Here is a 16,419-nt window from a genome sequence, read left to right as displayed (position 1 = left end):
GGGGCGGGCAGGGCGGGGGACTCTGGAGCTGGCCTCTGAGCTACAGGTGGCCATGGCCCTTAGATCCAATTTGGACACAAGAGGTTTGCAGCAAAGGGGAGATAGGGTACACAAGAAGAGTAACCCTAGGGGGGGTGCCTCTCTGGGAACCCAGAAAGCCTCACCTTGTGGGACTGCACAGTGGCAGGAAAGAAGCCCTTGAGATTTGAGAGAGGATCCTTGGGCTGTTTCTGCAGCCAGAGTGGGACCTGGAGATGGGACAGAGACTCAAGAGTTGAGCACAGCCCCTAGAGCCCCTCAAGTACTGCTCTTGAGTAGGTGGCATCCCAGCTGCTAAGTTTACCTCACCTGTGCTGTGGGAGGGAGGACGGTGGGTCCAAGGCCATGGTCATCTCCTCTCTGAGCTGCTCCAACGGCATCTGCAGATCCAGACTGAGGCCCAAGTCACAGCTCAGGGAAGAGCAGGCAAGAAGCTGAGGCAGCCAAGGAGTCAGGGGGATTCAGCCATGATGTCAGGAAGGGGGTGGGAGGGGAGGCAGGCTTCACCTTGGACACTTTGCTGTGGACCTTCTGGTGGTGGGTGGAATGGGCAAGATCACTTGGGGGGGGGGGCAAAACGCTGGCCTGGGGCCCCTGGGGTCTGGGGGTGGAGAAGGGCTTTGGGTACTGTCTGGGCCTCACTGCTGATGGTAGCCTGCCCAAAGCAGGAGGCAGTTCTGGACAGGGTACACATGTCTTGTCTTGGAGCTCTCTTTCTGTGGTGAGGGTCAAGATGCTCCCCTGCTGGGGCTCCCTTTTGAACTGCATGTCCTGAGACAGGTGGGAACAGTGGCAGTGTCAGGTCTGGGGTGAGAGGATTTGCCAGGGTCAGGGCAGAGGCTGGAGGATGGCCTCACACCCACCAATAGTCCAGGGCCATAGATCAAACGTAGGTAATTGTCAAAGGCTTCCTGGCGCTGCTTCCAGGAGGGTGGGGGCCGGGCTGCTGGGATGACCTGTCCCAGCCTCAACTCCTGAAGGTCTTGGTCACGGGCCATTATGGCCTCCAAGTCCTGAGAGGTGGGGGTCAGAGGTCAGGTTTGCTTCCTTGGAAGCCATGTGCTGCCCACATAACCACAGGTGTCCAAGCCAGCCGTAGGGACCAAGGGGCAATGGCCTGAGCCTGAGCAGGGACAGGGCTAGGCAGTGGGGTGGCAAGAAGGTCAGTATCCACCCCACCTCCTTCATCACTAGCTGCTGAGGTGTTGCTGTCTGGCGACGGGTGGAGAGCAGGGCCGGGCTGCAGAAAGGGAAAAGCACAGGTGAGATACAGTCCAGTAGGACAGGGCAGAAAGCAGGACAAGGACCAGCCAGGAGAGGGAATGGCAGGGCTGGGATGGATGTGGCAGCCTCTGAGCAGTCCAGGAGTCCTGAGTCCTCATGCAGGGGGCACACAGTCAGGCCCTGACCCCAGGGGCTAAATGGGAGTCTCAAGGACAGCTGAGACCTGCCAGAAGACTTGAGACTGAATGCCCCATGCAGGTTGGTGAGCCTTTGCATCTGGATGGAGGTCAGTGACTCGTGGCTGGTCAGTGGCAATGGAGGGTCATCCACCACGTCAGGAGCCTTCTGGCACAGGTTCTGGGCAAGCAAGAGAAGCTTGGATCCCTGATCCTCAGGGCCTGTCCTCACGCAGCAGCCCCACTTTGCCCATCCTGACCTCACTGCATACCTTAACTAGGTAGGCTGTGGGCAGATAGAGCCTGTGGGAGACTAGGCAGAGACGGGAACCCAGTGCCAGCACCAGGTCTCCACTGTTGCTGGAGAAGGCCAGGGCCTGAGGGGAACCGTCCAGCTGCAGGAGCCTGCAGGGGTACCCAGAGGACCACTCCTGCTTCAGAGAGGGAAACTGAGGCAGTATCAGGGGCAAGGCCCTGTGTCATTCCACTCCCTAGCCATTGGGCTGTGGTGGGAGGCAGAGGTTTGGAGAGCCCAGTGGCTATACCCCAGGCCCCAATCCCCTCCCCAGGGCCCCAGCCCACCGCAGAAGGCGGTTCTCAGAGGTCCAGATGCGGATGGTGCAGTCCAGGCTGGAGCAGGCATACAGCTTGAGTGTGGGGCAGCAGCACAAGCCTGGAGACAAGGTTAGGTCAGGACCAGACTAACATGGAGGCCCAGGCTTTGCCTTTTTGTTCTGTCCCCTCACCAGTGATGTGGTCCATGGGATCATCCTGGGGCCGGTGGTCACAGCGCCGGCCCTCACCCAAGCCAAACTGCACCAGGCCATAGGTGGCACTATTTGGGTCCTCAAAGCCTACAGTGATGCGTTTACCCAGAGCACAAAGCACCACAACTGGGTGGCAGCAGGAGAAGGTGCGCAGCAGGCTCAGGCTCTCCTCTGCATAGGGGAAGACACGCCACATCTTCACGGTCAGATCTCCACCTGTGGGACAGCGGGAGCAAGGCTGAGCTGCCCGGAAAGGCAGGGGCTCCCGAGCCGGCTTCAGGAAGTGGAGGTACTAACCCGAAGAAACGATGCTGTTCCAGGTGGACGCAATGGCGGTAACAGGGCCTGGGCTGTGCGCCTCTGTATGGAACACAGTTTTCGAGGAGAGCCAATCAAGCACCGAGAGTGCGCCGTCTGTATGCCCTATCACTGGCAGGTACCTGCGGGTGGTGACGGAGCCTGTTGGTAAGAGCTCAGTCACCGCTCCCCTCCCGTCTGGATCTCGCTGGCTCCGGCGCCCACCGGTTCTTGTTCTTCCAAGCCCAGGCCATGGCGCTGCGGCGCAGATCGCCCTTGTTCTGGCGCACGATCTCCCAGCAGGCTAACGCGCTACCGGGGTCTGTGAGGTGGCTGTACAAGTGCAAGCAACAGGGCTGTGGCGCCGGGGGCGGTGGCGGGCACACACGATGCAGCACGCTCATGGGGCAGCATGCTGCGTTGGCGCGCACCAGGTGTCCTGTGCGCGTCAGCAGCCACAGGGCCTCGCGCGGAAGGCAGTAGGCCACCGCAACCGCGCAGTCCTCGGCCTCGAGCAGCAGTGCGCTCACTGTTCTCCCTGTTGCAGCTGACACTAGGTAGACGGAGCCATCCACACAAGCGCATACGAGGCGCGCGGGCAGAGATGGGTTCACGGGCGCTGGTAGCGCAGGCGCCACCTGGAGGTAGAGCACGGGCGCGGGCAGCTGCGCCAACGGCGAGTAGAGCTCGCTCAGGCGCCAAAGCTCCACGCTGCCCGCGCACAGAGAGAGCACCGGCCAGCCCCGGGCCGCAGGTGCCAGCAAACGGCTCACGCGCGCGGACAGCACGTCCTGGCCCCAGGAGCACAGCGCCACCTCTCCCACCTGCGCCGCCGCCTGCAGGTCCCACGTGCGCAACGTTCCATCCTGAGAGGCGGAAGACACTCGGGTGGTGTTCGGGAGAATGACCATTGCTGTCACCGGGCCTGCGGGAGCGCGCAGATCTCAGGCATACCAGGGAATGAGGGAAGGGAGCTGTTGGCCCGGGATGCAGCCAACGCAGAGAATCTTGGTCGGACCCAGCAGAAATCTCCAACAGCTCAGAGCTCAAAGGCAGAGGGCCGAGCTCCGGGTGCAGAGAGAATACACTACAAGAGCATCTTGGGAGCAGCGCACCTGTGTGACCCACGAACACCATGCGGATCTGCCAGTTAACCTCCCACACCTTCACCGTACTGTCTTGGGAAGACGTCACCATGGCCTTTGCCTCCTCGAAGTAGGCCAGGTCAGAGATGGTGCTGGGGATTAGAGAGAATGGGGAGGCCCCGTGGACTCAGCACTGCCTAGTGTGTTGCAGTCTGCACCCCTGCCATGACCAGCTCTCTCTAGGGGACCACCTTGTCTTCCAGTCCCCAGCCCCCCTCACGTTTTGTGCAGATTTTGGCGCACATCTGTGAGATTCCAGGCTTGTAGATCGAAGGTGAGCACAGCTGAGCCGTAGGCTGCGAAGCAGTGTGTGTCTTGGTGGGTAGACCCTGGCCCCAGAGCCAGACGCTTGAGTGTGCCCGCCAGGCCTGGTGGTGGCTGCAGGGGTAAGCCACGCAGCACCAGGCGGCGACCACCTGAGCGGAACTTGAAGAGAGCCAGGCTGCCGCCCACCTCAGCCACAAGCAGCAGCCCCAGGTTGGGCACCGGCAGGCAGCAAGTGGGCTCACGGCCTAGCACCCTACCCACCTCGGGCGGGCTCAACCACAGCAGGCTGAGGTCTGGCCTTAGTATGGCCAGCCCTGTGGGGCCCCAGCCTACAAAGCGACCCACTGCTCCCAGAGGGCCCAGCACAGCTACCAGACCAGTAAGTGCCACAGGGGCCAGCAGCGTCTCCTGAGCCCAGCCATCCTTTTTATGCAGGTGCAGGCAACCTGCCCCATCCAGCACCACGAAATGTCCTCCCACTGGGTCTTGTGCCACGGATCGCAGCCCAGCTGGCACCTCCAGGCGGCGCAGTGGCTCCAGCCCATGTGTCAAGCGAGCAACGCGCAGCTCAGCTCTCTTTTCCTGCGGGCCAGGATGGGCAGGATCTGCAGTTAGGGGTGGGGGCTGGGCTCTTCTGCAGAGGGAAACTCGAGGGATCCAATGGAGCTGGTGCAGAGGACCCCCAGGGGAAGGGCTGGACTGGGAAGAGACCAGTGGCAGATGCTGGGCCAAATCACACCTTTTCCACAACATTATGGAGGCCAGTACGAATGAGCAGCCACAGCTGGTGGGCGCGGGTACACAGGGGCACGTTTTGCCACCGCTGGGTGCTGGTGAAAAGCTGCAGGCCCTGCGACTGCTCCAGAGAACACAGCTCTGCGGGCCAATGGAGGGAGTGTTGATACCTGTGGCCTTGGGCCCCACCCTGGAGTGCCCTTCTCCAAGTGCCCGGTTGAATCAGTTACTGCCCAGAGGAGTTGTGTTCCCAGAACCTAGTCCAAATGAGTTCTGTTTCTGGCCGGGTGCCTAGGGGGTAAGGCCAATCCCCCTCACCATTCTTTTCTGACAGCAGCCCAGGGTCTGGGCTGTCAAAGCCGTCTGCATCATACAGGTCTGAGTCCAGAAGCAAGTTATCGCCTTCTGATGATAAGGGCTTGCTTGTGTCCAACATGTTAGCCTCCATTTTCACAGCTGTGTGTCCAGATGACCAACAGCTCTGGGAAACTAACCGTTTTTCCTGGCGGGTGGGGCAGCATCGGTTGCTAGGATATGAATGGCAGGCCCCGCCCACAATGCAGGCCCCGCCCACACGACGCACTGAGGTCCAGAGTCACAGAAACTTTTATTGGAAACAAATGAGCTGCAGCAAGGTGACACTCAGTGCACACAGCCCACCTGGAGAGGTGGGGGGAACAGGTAGGCACCAGGGGCCACTGGCTCAAGACAGGAGCCTGCTTGCTGGGTCTCAGGCCAGGAGTGTACAGACCCAGTATGAAATACAAAAATAAACTCTGTGGTCCAGCTGTCCCTGCTGTGGCAGTCTGCTTGGGCAGGGCAGTCACTCTTTCCAGCAGGCCCCGTGCTGTCTAGTCCAGTCACAGCATGGGCAGTAGGAGCCTTCGAGGATGAGTGCACATCCACAGGCTGGAGCCAAAGGGCTAGGCAGATTTGGCCTTGGGCAGCGCCAGGACAGTGATAGTGCCAGGGTATGGCCAGCAGCTGGGGAGGCCCTGGGCCCCTCAGGTGGGTAGGTCCAGGCACTGGTTGAAGCTGGATGAAGCTGGGGCCTCTGCTTCTCCTCATCACATACAGATCACTGGGACCCTGGGCAAAGGTTGACATACAATGAGTTTGAGGAGCCACCACTCAGGAGACAAGGCAGAAGAGACCCTGACCTGGCCCAGGCACTAGAGGCTCCAAGGACTGGGACCACCACCACCATCACATACCTGTCCTCCTCCATGGTGCTGGTCTCTTCAGCCCTGCCCTCACTGCCTCCGCCTCCACTCTCTTCCTCCACTTCTTCCTCCCCCAGTTCCATGTCCAGCTCATTGCCTGCTTCTGAGGGTGTGTAAGTGGAACCACTGGGTGGGAAGTGGGGAAACAATCTTAGGACCATCTGCCCCAGGCCTGCTGATGGCCCCAGGGAGGATGTCCAGGCAGCACAAAGTTGAGAACAGATGGGCAACCTGAGGAGATGGTGAGGCCCAATAGGAAGTGGAGGAAAGGAGACTGGCAGCACCAACCTGATGGAGCGGCAGCTGAAGAAGACAATTCGCTTGAGCCGCTTGTTGTAGAAGAAATAATTGAAAGACCAGAGGCTGCCATCCTCCCCAAAGGGGTCCGAGTCTAGGTCTGGGTTATAGCTGCAGAGTAGGCCAAGACATAGTATGAGACTCTCCGTGTCACATATACCTAGGGGTCTACCTGTGAAGATACAGGCCCACCTGTAGATGTCACATTCAGCTAGACAGATCTCCTCATCCACTGCGTCCCACAGCTGCGGCTTGAGGGCCTTGAAGTCTTCCCGCACAGCTGAGAACAGGCTGCAGTTGACTGCATTCACCACCTAGGGCAGGTCACACTGGGGCTGATAGGGGTCCAGGGCAGGGTCCAGGACCAAACAAGGCAGAGCCCAGGCTGATGTGGGGAAGGCAGTGGGAAGGCAGTGGGAATGGCTGTGGGTGGGGCTCCCTCCCAGTCCTCACCCAGCTCAGGCTGGGCTCCCGGCTGAATTCGTGGCTTCGGGCTGTGCTGAAGTCATAGTCTGGCCTGAAGGACTCATTGAGTGTGGCAATCAGATAGAAGAGGGTCTTGCGACTGCACTTGTCACTGAGAGGACCCTCATCTTCACCACCCTGGCTTTTGCTCAGTCTGCACAGAGACAAACATCAGCCTAGACTGCCATCCCACAGACCCAAAGAGGCAGGTCCTATCTCAGCTCACCTGCTGGGGCTGAGGCCCGAAGTCTGGGGTGGGGATAGTGCCTCCAGCACATGGGGCTGACCCTCCTGGCAAAACTGCTTGAACATGTGTTTGTCATCTCCTGCCATCTTACACGAGTAGCTCTCAATCCTATGGGATGCAGGCAGGAACATGGAGCATTCTGTCGCTTCAAGTTTCAACTCAGGGGCCAGGGCAGTGACCTCTGAGATGCTGGCCCCCAGAGCTTCCAGCCTCACCTGCCAATGATGTGGGCATCTCCAGTCTCTACTGTCAGTTGTGAGTTGATGGCCTCAAAGCTCGAGTTCTCCAACAGCTTCATGTCCTTGGGGAAAAGACTCCTTGCTCCAGAAGGGCTAGTGCTGCCTAAGGATATGGGAAGCCAGGTCATGGGTATCTGCTCATATGGGGCTCTACCTTCAGTCCCCCTACTCCAGAGCTCTGTACACAACTGGGTCTAGCCTTTGCCCAGGGTTTGCACAGGCCTTCTCTCTCCTCTGACCTGCTCCCAAACACTAAGGACGGGCTGAGAGATGAGATCCTGTCATACCAAAGCAGCAAGTCCAAGATCCAGCTCAGCCACACCCCCCTGTATAACACAGGCTTCTGGGGCCAGGCTGGGGGACCTACCCCATCCTGCTCACCCTGGGGCTAAACGAATACGGTATTCAAGGCTTCCCTTTCCCATCCAGAGGAAGAGTGCCCAACGAATACGAGGATCACTTTAGCCTGCGAAGGGGTATGACTCCTGTAGTAGTCTTCAGGCTGGGCTGGGCTCCCCTCCATCCTGGGGCTCTGCCCCTATTCTAGGGTCTGCTTTTTGGCAAGGAGAGGAAACCTACAGGCTCCACCGTTATGCTCTGCAAGTACGCCTGATCTCTTCCGATAACAAGGAGCGGAGCGAGTTGCTACTGCCTAACCAGCAAGCTGCATCGTTCGCCCGGTCGCGCGAGGGGAAACCTGCCAGGCCGCGGCAGAACTACAAGTCCCAGGAGGCAGCGCGTCGGGTGCGGGGCATCTGCCAAGCCGTGGCGGAACTACAAGTCCCAGGAGGCAGCGCGCCCGCGCCAGGCCCGCCGGGAGCTGTGGTTCCGGCGGCCCCGGACGGCACGGGGCACAGGACAGACACCCACCTGTATGGGCCTGGCAGATCGGGCCGGACCGGTCTGGTCGCTTTGCGTCGGTACCGGGGCGAAAGCAAGGCGGACTCCGCGCGGTGCGGCCTCCTCAGGGGCGGAAAGCGGCGCCGCGGCCTCCACTCGGGTCGCACTGTATCTGGGAGAAGCTCCGCGGCGACGTCCCGTTACTCCCGGCCCTGCCGGCCCATCCGGGTTGCCACCGCGACATAGCCTCGCCCCCTGCACAGCGCCCGCTCTCGCGACCGACCTGCTGTCGACCGCCACAGATCGACCCAGCGAGCGAGCGAACCTGCGACCTCCGCCTCCGGACAACAACAAGCGTCCGCCAGGCCCGGCCCCACGCCTCTGAGTGGCCCGCTCCAGCTTCGGAGATCGGGAGCGCAACTAGCCATTGGGGGCGGTCCCTGCCGCTCAGTCCTGATTTCCACTCCTGCTGGCCGTGGGGCCTGTCTGTCACTGTCCCTCGTAATAACCCACCTCCTCCCCGGCGCTCATTGGTCAGGAGCCCGCCTGCCCCGCCCCAGGGGTCCGCCCTGGTTCCTTGAGCGGCGCGGGCCCGCGGAGCGCGCAGTGTGGGCGTGGCGGGGCTGAGGTTACTCGGGGCGGTGGCCCGCTGACCCGGGCTACTGGGAAGTGCCGCGGACTTGCCTCCCTTCTCCATCCTGTCTCTGAAGAACGTTTCGGGCCAGACTGTAGCCTACCCTCACCCGAGCTTTTGAGGCCAAAAGCCCGACCCAGGCCGCGCTTCAAAAGCCTGACACTTTGGCCCCGAGACCCGGCTCAAACGTGACGCCCGCGGCCGGAGGTGTCTGGAGGCCCTCGGGCCGTGTCCATCCCTCGGCACGGCAGGCGGATCAGGCTCGGCAGCAGCGCTGCCCTGCATCCCTCCTGGGCCCTGACGATCTGCCGCCCCCNCGCAGTGCTCCTGGCTGTGCACGCCGCGGTGAGACCGCTGGGCGCCGGGCCCAACGCAGAGGCGCAGCTGCGGAGGCTGCAGCTGAGCGCGGATCCCGAAAGACCCGGGCGTTTCCGACTGGAGCTGCGAGGCGCGGGGCCCGGAGCGGTGAGTGCGGACCGGGGCTGGAGCCCAAGACCGGGCGCCTCCGCTAGCCCACAGCGTGCCCTTAAGCCGTTACTTTTCTTTGGTTGCCTTCTGGTCTGTAAAATGGGGATGGTGCTGGTTCCTACCTTACAAACTGTTGTGAGGATTTGGTAAGATAATAGGTGGAAAGGGTTTAGGACCGCGTAAGTGATCTAGTGATCTACAAATGTTTTCTTGTCTTTCTTTGATTAGCATGTGGTTCAAAGTGGGAAACCACTGATCCTGGACTCTCCTACTCCACAGGTCAGTCTGGAGTGGCCCTTGGAGTCAATCTCCTATACCATCCGCGGCCCCAGTCAACATGAGTTGCAGCCTCCACCAGGAGGGCCCGGAACTCTCAGTCTGCGCTTCCTCAACACTCAGGAAGCTCAGCAGTGGGCAGCCTTGCTGCGAGGTGCCACCGCAGAGGGACAGAATGGTCAGTGCCCTGGAATTAAGTATGGAGTAGCTCTGTCCCCCCAGGACTGGGTGGGGACAGTGATGGGAAAAGCTAGGGGCCTCGAAAGGCGCTCAGGAGGAAGAAAGTGAAAGAAAGAAAAGGCTGAAGAGCTGGGGCCTGGATAGACTAGGGTGGAAAGAAGAGCAAGTAGGACTGCAGGACCCTAGTGAGTTCAAGAGCAATAGTGGTACTTAGCAGAGTGACAGGCTCAGATTGAGACTTCTGCAGTAGGACGGGTTTGTGCAAAGGGCAGGAGAGGATGATTCCAGAGAGTTTTAGGAGATGGAATTAGCTAAGTTTCATGGTCATTTAAATAAAACAGTTCAAGACTGAAACCTGGGGGCTGGGGCTATAGCTCAGAGGCAGAGTGCTTGCCTAGCGTGTGTGAGACACTGGGTTGGATCCTTAGCACCACATAAAAATGAAACAAATAGGGTCTGGGGTTGTGGCTCAGAGGTAGACACTTGTCTGGTATGCGTGAGGCACTGGATTCCATCCTCAGCACCACATAAAGTAAAATAAAGACATTGTGTCCACCTATATGTAAAGATTAAGTTAAAAAATAAAGAATCAAAGGCATGCTGTCCATGTACAAGAAAAAAAAAAAAAAGCTGAAACCAGGGGCCAGGTAGTGCAGGGCTCCTAGACAGGGCCTGTTTAAGAGGGCATGGATGTTCTGGGTTCTTTTTTATTATTATTATTTTTTTTAGTTGTAGATGGACACAATATATTTATTTATTTATTTTTATGCGTTGCTGAGGATAAAACCCAGGATCTCACACTTGCAGGGCAAGTGTTCTACCACTTAGCTACAGCCCCAGCCCGGATGTTCTGGGTTCTTAAAACATCTTGGCTGGAGCTGGGGCTCTAGATAGGTCAACCAAGTCACTAATAAAGAACCTTAAAGAGAAGAGGGCTGGCATGCAGAGATTGCCTTAGGGAAAGAAAAGAGAAGCCACAAATAGTATAGAGGAAGACAACCAGGCAGTGTTATTCATAAGAGGCCCTGGCAAGTCAGCTTTGGAAAAGGGAGACAGCACTTTTCATTCATCAGTATGTGTACCCAGTGCCTGCTCTGTACTGGGCACTTATTTAACATGAATAAACCTCCACCCTCTTGGAGGCTGCATTTCTACATGGGAGACATGTGAAGTAAGAAAATTCTTATTAGACAGTGGAGAGAGTCGGTGCTGGAGCTAGGAGGGAGGGAACATTATTTAAAGTAGGGTGACAGGACCAGGTGCAGAATAATCCCAGTGATGTGGGAGGCTGACAAAGGAGGATGACAAGTTCAAGGCCAGCCTAAGCAGTATTTCATTTATTTTGAAATAGTGGGACCCTATTTCAAAATAAATGAAAGGACTGGAGTAAATAGAGGTGGCAAGGAAGGCCCCTTGAAAGGGTGACACTTGAGTAGAATTTGAAGATCAGTCAGTATCTAAGAAGTGGGTTGGACTGTGTTCATTAGTTAGTCAATTAATCAACATTAATTTATACAGTTACTATATACCCAGCTCTAGGGATTGTAGTTATTTGTATGATCATCTATTTAATACTATCTCTTTCTTTACAATATATGTTCTATACAGAAATGCCTGAGAATATCTTGTCCACCTCTGAATTCTCAGTACCTCATATATATTATTAGATGCACAATAAACATTTTTTGAATGGAGAAAAAAAAGAAAAAAAAGAATTTGAAGGTCCTAGCATGAGCCTTGTGGTCTTAGGAGCAGCAAATACAAAAGCCCTGAGGGGAACATATGCAAGCAACCCTCAAGACACAGGCACAGGGCTGGGTGCTTGGAGGACTCTACTTATTTTAGTGGGGATAAACAGTTCAAGAAGTCAAGGGCCTGAGGCCATCAAAGAAGCTGTGTCAGCACTGGCTGAGAAACCCCCCCCCCCCCACTCATTGCAGGGAGCTATCCTCAAGTGGGAGGTAAGAAGGGAGAGAGCAGTTATGTCCAACTGTGTATCTTTACCGTCATCCTTGAAAGGACAGTGTGTTCTGTGCATAAGGGCTAGCCAGGAGAAGGGAGATCAGAGAGGGCAATCACTGACTACAAGGCTACTGTTGGGCAGGAGGGGGAAGGCCCCTCTGTCTGAGGACCTGCTGTGGTTCTGCTGTGTGGAGGAAGGGCACCAGCAGGACAGGCAACAGAAGAGTTCAGAAAGACTCCAGGTTCCCAACAGGAATCCAGGGCAGTTCCAACAAGTCAGGCGGGGGGGGCAGGGACCTCTCAGGGGTTTTTAAGGGCAAGCTAGGAGGGGGAGGGTTATTTTGAAGTGTAAGCTGAGGTAGGGCCTGACATGGGCTGTGATGAGGAAAAAGACAAAGGTCCTAGAAACCCCAGGGCAGAGAGGCTTGGGCAGGGGCCAACAACCACTCCACATTTTCCCTCCTAGGCAGTGGCAGCCCACTCCTAGCCCTGGGCCCAGAAACATGTCCTGTTTCCTCACCCAGTCCCCCTGTGGTCCCAACACTCAAAGTGCCCCAACCTGAGGTGGATCTTCAGAGCCCTGGAGACTTGATGGAGAAAGGTAAGGACAGACAGCCAGAGGGGTCTGAAGGAAGTGGCTGGTGTGATTTTGACAGCTGTCCTCCCTTTAGAAGAGCTGACTGGGCTCCTGGCCCAGGCCATTGCAGGTGGGGACGAGAAGGGGGCAGCCCAAATAGCAGCAATCCTGGCCCAGCGTCACGTGGCCCTCAGTGTCCAGCTTCAGGAGGCCTGCTTCCCGCCTGGTCCCATCAGGTGAGGCCTGATCCTCATCTTGCCCTGCTGATCTTCTCAGGTTCCCCAAACAACCTCTGACCCACATTCTGACCCAGGCTGCAGGTCACAGTTGAAGATGCCACATCCGCTGCATCCTCGGCATCCTCTGCCCACATCTCACTGCAGGTCCACGCTCACTGTACCATCTCAGCTCTCCGGGAACAGGTGAGCATGGGGTCCAGAGAGCCCTGTAGTGGTGGTGGGTAATCCCGGGTGACACTCCCCAGCCCTGATGCTCTGACCCTAGGTGTTCTCAGAGTTCGGTTTCCCACCTGCTGTGCAACGCTGGGTCATTGGGAGGTGGCTGTGTGCCCCTGAGCGCAGCCTTGCTTCCTATGGGGTCCAGCAAGATGGGGACCCTGCTTTCCTCTATCTGCTCTCCACTCCCCAAGAAGCCCCAGGTTGGTCCTTGATGGGGGTAGGTGAGGGAGGTGGGGTGCAGCCCAAGATAGTCCTAAGCCCCTGTCCTCTGCCACAGGATGCAGCCCTCAACGCTTGCAGAAGATGGAAGGGGAACTAGGACGGTTCTTTCCTCAGTCATTGGGGCTGTCCCGTGCCCTGCAGCCAGCCAGTTCCAGCCTCCCCGGCCCCCTTCAGGTGGGCAATGGGCATGAGTGGGCAGTGGGCAGGGGTTGGCTAGGCACACTAGAAGTGAAGAAACAGCAACGGTCTTCCACCTCTCTAGCCTGGCTGGTCCTGTCCTTCCTGTACCTTCATCAATGCCCCAAATCGCCCTGGCTGTGAGATGTGTAGCACCCAGAGGCCCTGCACCTGGGACCCCCTTCCTACATCGTCTACCCAGTAGCCACCAAAGGTACAGGTGGTGGGGTGACTGGAGGAGGGGGATGCACACAGTATAGAACAAGCAGGAATGATCTGTCTCTTCCCCCCTGGTTACAGAACATGGCCCTTCCCTGGAAGGCCTAAATGCCTGGACTATCACCTGATCTCAGGAGACCTCTGCTGGCTGCTCATTGGGGACAGACAAGAGGGTTGCAGGGAAGAGCTATAAGTTAGACACAAAAGGGGCTGGGGTTGTGGCTCAGCAGTAGAACGCTTACATAGCATGGAGGCCCTGGGTTTGATACTCAGCACAACATAAAAATAAATAAATAAATAAAATAAAGGTATTGTGTCCAACTACAACTAAAAAAATCAAAAGTCCCAGTGTCCCTTTACTGTGTCTTGGTGCAGAGCTGCCCCAGCCTATCCAAGGCTGCTGGGAGAAGACAAGACAGAACCTGGCCCTCATTCGTCAGTCCAGGTATCTGCTGATCACAGGATCTTGGCACTTAGACCTCTTCCCAAGCCCCCCAGACCTTCAGGGGTTCTCCTAGCTGCTGATCACTGGGATAGGGTCGCTGGGGGCTCCGTGCACTAAGGCGAATCCTATAAGCTCTACCCCTACTGCTGGTCTTGCCTTCTGCTGTTTATCCTGGCTCCCCAGACTCTGGCCACCACTCCCTCCAGCCAAGATAACACCAACATGGGTGTTTTCCCTCCCCACTTAGGGACAGGGAAGCTCAAGCACTGGGAGTCCCAAGTCAGGGTATTGTGCTACTGCTGGTTCATGATGCCTTGACCTTCCTGCCACAGGTACAGGTACAGGACTACATGAGCCCACTCGGCTCTCCTGTGGGCTGCCAGGTGCCATTCCATGATGAATACCTTCATACCTCCACATAAATCCTGGGTGCTACACTCAGCGTTCCAGCTGAGAGCAAGGGGATGTCCCAGGTACCCTCTTCTGCCTGTCTACTGATTTACCAATATGGCTGGCAGTCATCCCCCTCTTCTTGGCCTAGCCACTCCAGGCCTTGCCAAAGGCTCCCTGACCCTCTTGAAGTAACCAACAACCTGACACTCAGTAGTTCCTCCCAGCAGGTCTGTGAGATTCTGGGCCATAGCCAACCTGGCCAAATCTTTTTCATCCCTGTTCAGGAGACAACCTACTAAGTGCCACTACTTCCTCTCACAGCCAGTACCCTTTCTGTCCCAGATGAGGACAGGACTGGGACTTCCTGGGAGCGCTGAGGGTATGAGTCTTAGTCCCAGAGTCCTTTGCAAGACTACACTCTTGTCAGATAAAAGTTCAAATGTGTATGTTGAGAAACTTAATTTATTCCCATGATGAGGCTAAATGAAATCTGGAGCCAAGGCCCAGTCTCCTGCCCCCTCCCTCATCCCAGAGGAAGAGGGGCCGGGCCGAGTGGGCCAGGTAAGGCCTGAACAGGCCTAGGATGGCTCCTGGGCTTGAGGGTCTGTTCAGGCAAGATGGCAAGTGGATGCTGGAAAGGGTCACTTGGGTGGCCTATATGCCAGCTTTCGACTCTTCAGGACTGACCACTTATGCCGCTTCATGGCGTAGATCAAAGGCAGCAGCAAGCCCATCATCATCAACATCTGGGGACAAAACAGGCTCAGAAAAGGGGGCTAGGAAGGATCCTTCCCAACTGTTCTCCCATACTCACTGTAGCCCCCTTGCCCAATCCTTCACCTTGAGTCCCATGCGTTTGCGATGGTCATGTTCTGGCTCAGACGCCCAGCGCAGGAAAGTACACACATCCTTAGCTACCTGGGACATGGTAGCTGGAGTACCTGGGCCAAGGACACATAATGAAAATTACCTTTTGGGGCTCATAACCAACCTGGGGTAACCCTCAGTGCACTCTGTTCCATGGAGGTAGAGACTGACCTCTACCCAAGGTTTCAAAGGGACAGGACCCCACAAGACTGTGAAAATCTCCTCATGCATGCACAAAACACCCCAGCCAAGAAAGGGGCAGGATCTCTCAGGCCCAGAAATATAAGGCAAGCATCCCTGGGGGATGGGAAAGGATTCATGGCGAAGGACTCTCACCATCATCAAACTCCAAGACATCGGTGTAGATGGGAGGGGCCATGCCGATGGCCTGGCCAGGGAAGTAGGGGTTGAAATAGAGGCCTTCTCGTAGAGACACGCCAGTGGGTGGCTCACAGTACCCCGTGAGCAAGGAGAAGACATAGTCCTCACCACCATGCCTGGAACCAGATTCATGGCTTCTTAGTCCCTGACAGAAGTCAGTTCCCCTCTCCAGTTCCACCCTGTGGGCAGCCCCTTTACCTAGCTCGAACTATATAACTGAGGTCAGGGGGCAAGGCTCCATTATTGGCAGCCCTGGCAGCCTCAGGGTTGGAGTACGGTTTGGGGAAGTAGTCAGACAGCTTCCCTGGCCGCATGAACATCTCTCCATCCTCATTGGGGCCATCCTGGACCTCCACCTGCCACCAAGAGCCTCATTACAATCCTGCCATCACATCACAGTGGGAGCCCCAACCCCGAACACTCTGAAGGGTTCCACACCTCTTCAGCTAGGGCCTTAGCTTCATCCTCAGTGTAGCACACGCCCACCAGGTGGCGGTAAGCCACGTAGTCCATGCTGTGGCAGGAAGAGCACACCTGCTTATATACCTGGAAACCCCTCCGGATGCTAAAAAGAGAGAAAGTTTTAAGGGAACTGAAGATTCCATTCCACCCAGAAACCCCAGGCCAGCAAGCCGGCCAGCTGCGCACCTGGTGTGGTCCAAGGAAGAGAGGAGGCCACGGTGAGACCACGGATAGCTGGGGGGGTGCAGCTCCAGGTCACTGGCATTCACAGCAGAATGCAGAGCCACTGCCAGCCCTGCACTACCCGCCGCCAGCATGCCCAGCGCTGACAGCATCACCTTCCGCCCGCGGGAAAGGCCAGACTTCGAGGACAAGGATACTGCCTGCAAGAGCCCCGCTCAGCGCCTGCCAGGACACCACCCGCCGGGCTGGGGATCTGACTAGGCGCCCACCTCTCCCACTCATCCACCCAGTACTGGCGCACCAGCATCATGGCCTGCGCGCTGCCCACCGCATCCCTCTCCGCTGCCGACCCCTGGGCCGGGATTTGACTCTGAGGAGGTGGTGAGGAGTGCTCTTGGATCCTGAGCCGGGGGTCAGGCCGTAGTGACCAAGGTCACCGGCAGCTGCCGAGGTCAGGCTAGAGGTTACTTCAGGACGCGGGCCCAGTCTGGACAGCGTGCGGCGGGAGCCGTCCCAGGCACGCCCTGAGCAGGAAGACCCCTGCCCCGACCCTC

The 16,419-nt window shown here is 57.4% G+C and overlaps 4 protein-coding genes across 4 annotated transcripts in view; 1 reads left to right on the top strand and 3 right to left on the bottom strand.

Moving 5' to 3' along the window:
• Window positions 1-5,121, bottom strand: part of Wdr97 (WD repeat domain 97) — an 11,404-nt gene extending 6,283 nt beyond the window's left edge. The window contains 16 exon segments of the mRNA XM_015486613.2: window positions 165-261; window positions 367-473; window positions 547-577; window positions 579-745; window positions 748-810; window positions 903-1,052; window positions 1,219-1,620; window positions 1,712-1,844; window positions 2,022-2,112; window positions 2,186-2,422; window positions 2,504-2,646; window positions 2,729-3,428; window positions 3,619-3,740; window positions 3,869-4,497; window positions 4,655-4,791; window positions 4,969-5,121. Coding sequence (XP_015342099.1) covers window positions 165-261; window positions 367-473; window positions 547-577; window positions 579-745; window positions 748-810; window positions 903-1,052; window positions 1,219-1,620; window positions 1,712-1,844; window positions 2,022-2,112; window positions 2,186-2,422; window positions 2,504-2,646; window positions 2,729-3,428; window positions 3,619-3,740; window positions 3,869-4,497; window positions 4,655-4,791; window positions 4,969-5,098 — 3,339 coding nt within the window. The 5' untranslated portion in view covers window positions 5,099-5,121.
• Window positions 5,122-5,238: 117 nt separating this feature from the next.
• On the bottom strand, window positions 5,239-8,345 carry Maf1 (MAF1 homolog, negative regulator of RNA polymerase III). The gene is made up of 8 exons (XM_015486612.2): window positions 7,992-8,345; window positions 7,098-7,224; window positions 6,862-6,990; window positions 6,624-6,789; window positions 6,363-6,484; window positions 6,162-6,281; window positions 5,865-5,999; window positions 5,239-5,739 (listed from the first exon to the last, which is right to left on the bottom strand). The coding sequence occupies exons 2-8, from the start codon at window positions 7,178-7,180 to the stop codon at window positions 5,718-5,720; spliced, it is 777 nt and encodes a 258-aa protein (XP_015342098.1). The 5' UTR covers window positions 7,181-7,224; window positions 7,992-8,345; the 3' UTR covers window positions 5,239-5,717.
• A 442-nt stretch (window positions 8,346-8,787) lies between these two features.
• Window positions 8,788-13,435, top strand: Sharpin (SHANK associated RH domain interactor; the record flags this gene model as incomplete). Its single annotated transcript, XM_015486316.2, has 9 exons — window positions 8,788-9,060; window positions 9,343-9,517; window positions 11,948-12,082; window positions 12,153-12,294; window positions 12,372-12,480; window positions 12,563-12,716; window positions 12,794-12,912; window positions 13,001-13,129; window positions 13,216-13,435. Coding segments are annotated over 8 exons (1,227 nt in total), but the record flags the coding sequence as incomplete, so codon positions are not given.
• Window positions 13,436-14,416: 981 nt separating this feature from the next.
• On the bottom strand, window positions 14,417-16,372 carry LOC107143017 (cytochrome c1, heme protein, mitochondrial). The gene is made up of 7 exons (XM_048802332.1): window positions 16,167-16,372; window positions 15,869-16,065; window positions 15,659-15,785; window positions 15,419-15,576; window positions 15,176-15,336; window positions 14,813-14,913; window positions 14,417-14,718 (listed from the first exon to the last, which is right to left on the bottom strand). Exons 1-7 carry the CDS (start codon window positions 16,173-16,175, stop codon window positions 14,614-14,616), a joined length of 858 nt encoding a protein of 285 aa, XP_048658289.1. The 5' UTR covers window positions 16,176-16,372; the 3' UTR covers window positions 14,417-14,613.
• Between the last annotated feature and the right edge of the window lie 47 nt (window positions 16,373-16,419).

This window comes from Marmota marmota, unplaced genomic scaffold (assembly GCF_001458135.2).
Source record: "Marmota marmota marmota unplaced genomic scaffold, marMar, whole genome shotgun sequence".
NCBI classification, from domain to species: domain Eukaryota; kingdom Metazoa; phylum Chordata; class Mammalia; order Rodentia; family Sciuridae; genus Marmota; species Marmota marmota.
The sequence above is the reverse complement of the archived record's forward strand: the minus strand, read 5'-3'. Positions and strand labels throughout refer to the sequence as shown.

Coding starts and splice junctions, on each gene's coding strand:
- Maf1 (XM_015486612.2), bottom strand. CDS start 7,180: ATGAAGCTGTTGGAGAACTCGAGCTTTGAGGCCATCAACTCACAACTG. Junction 6,991..7,097: donor GATGCCCACATCATTGGCAG/GTGAGGCTGGAA, acceptor TGCATCCCATAG/GATTGAGAGCTACTCGTGTA. Junction 6,790..6,861: donor TCGGGCCTCAGCCCCAGCAG/GTGAGCTGAGAT, acceptor GTCTCTGTGCAG/ACTGAGCAAAAGCCAGGGTG.
- LOC107143017 (XM_048802332.1), bottom strand. Junction 15,337..15,418: donor AGTTATATAGTTCGAGCTAG/GTAAAGGGGCTG, acceptor ATCTGGTTCCAG/GCATGGTGGTGAGGACTATG. Junction 14,719..14,812: donor GCAAACGCATGGGACTCAAG/GTGAAGGATTGG, acceptor TTTTGTCCCCAG/ATGTTGATGATGATGGGCTT.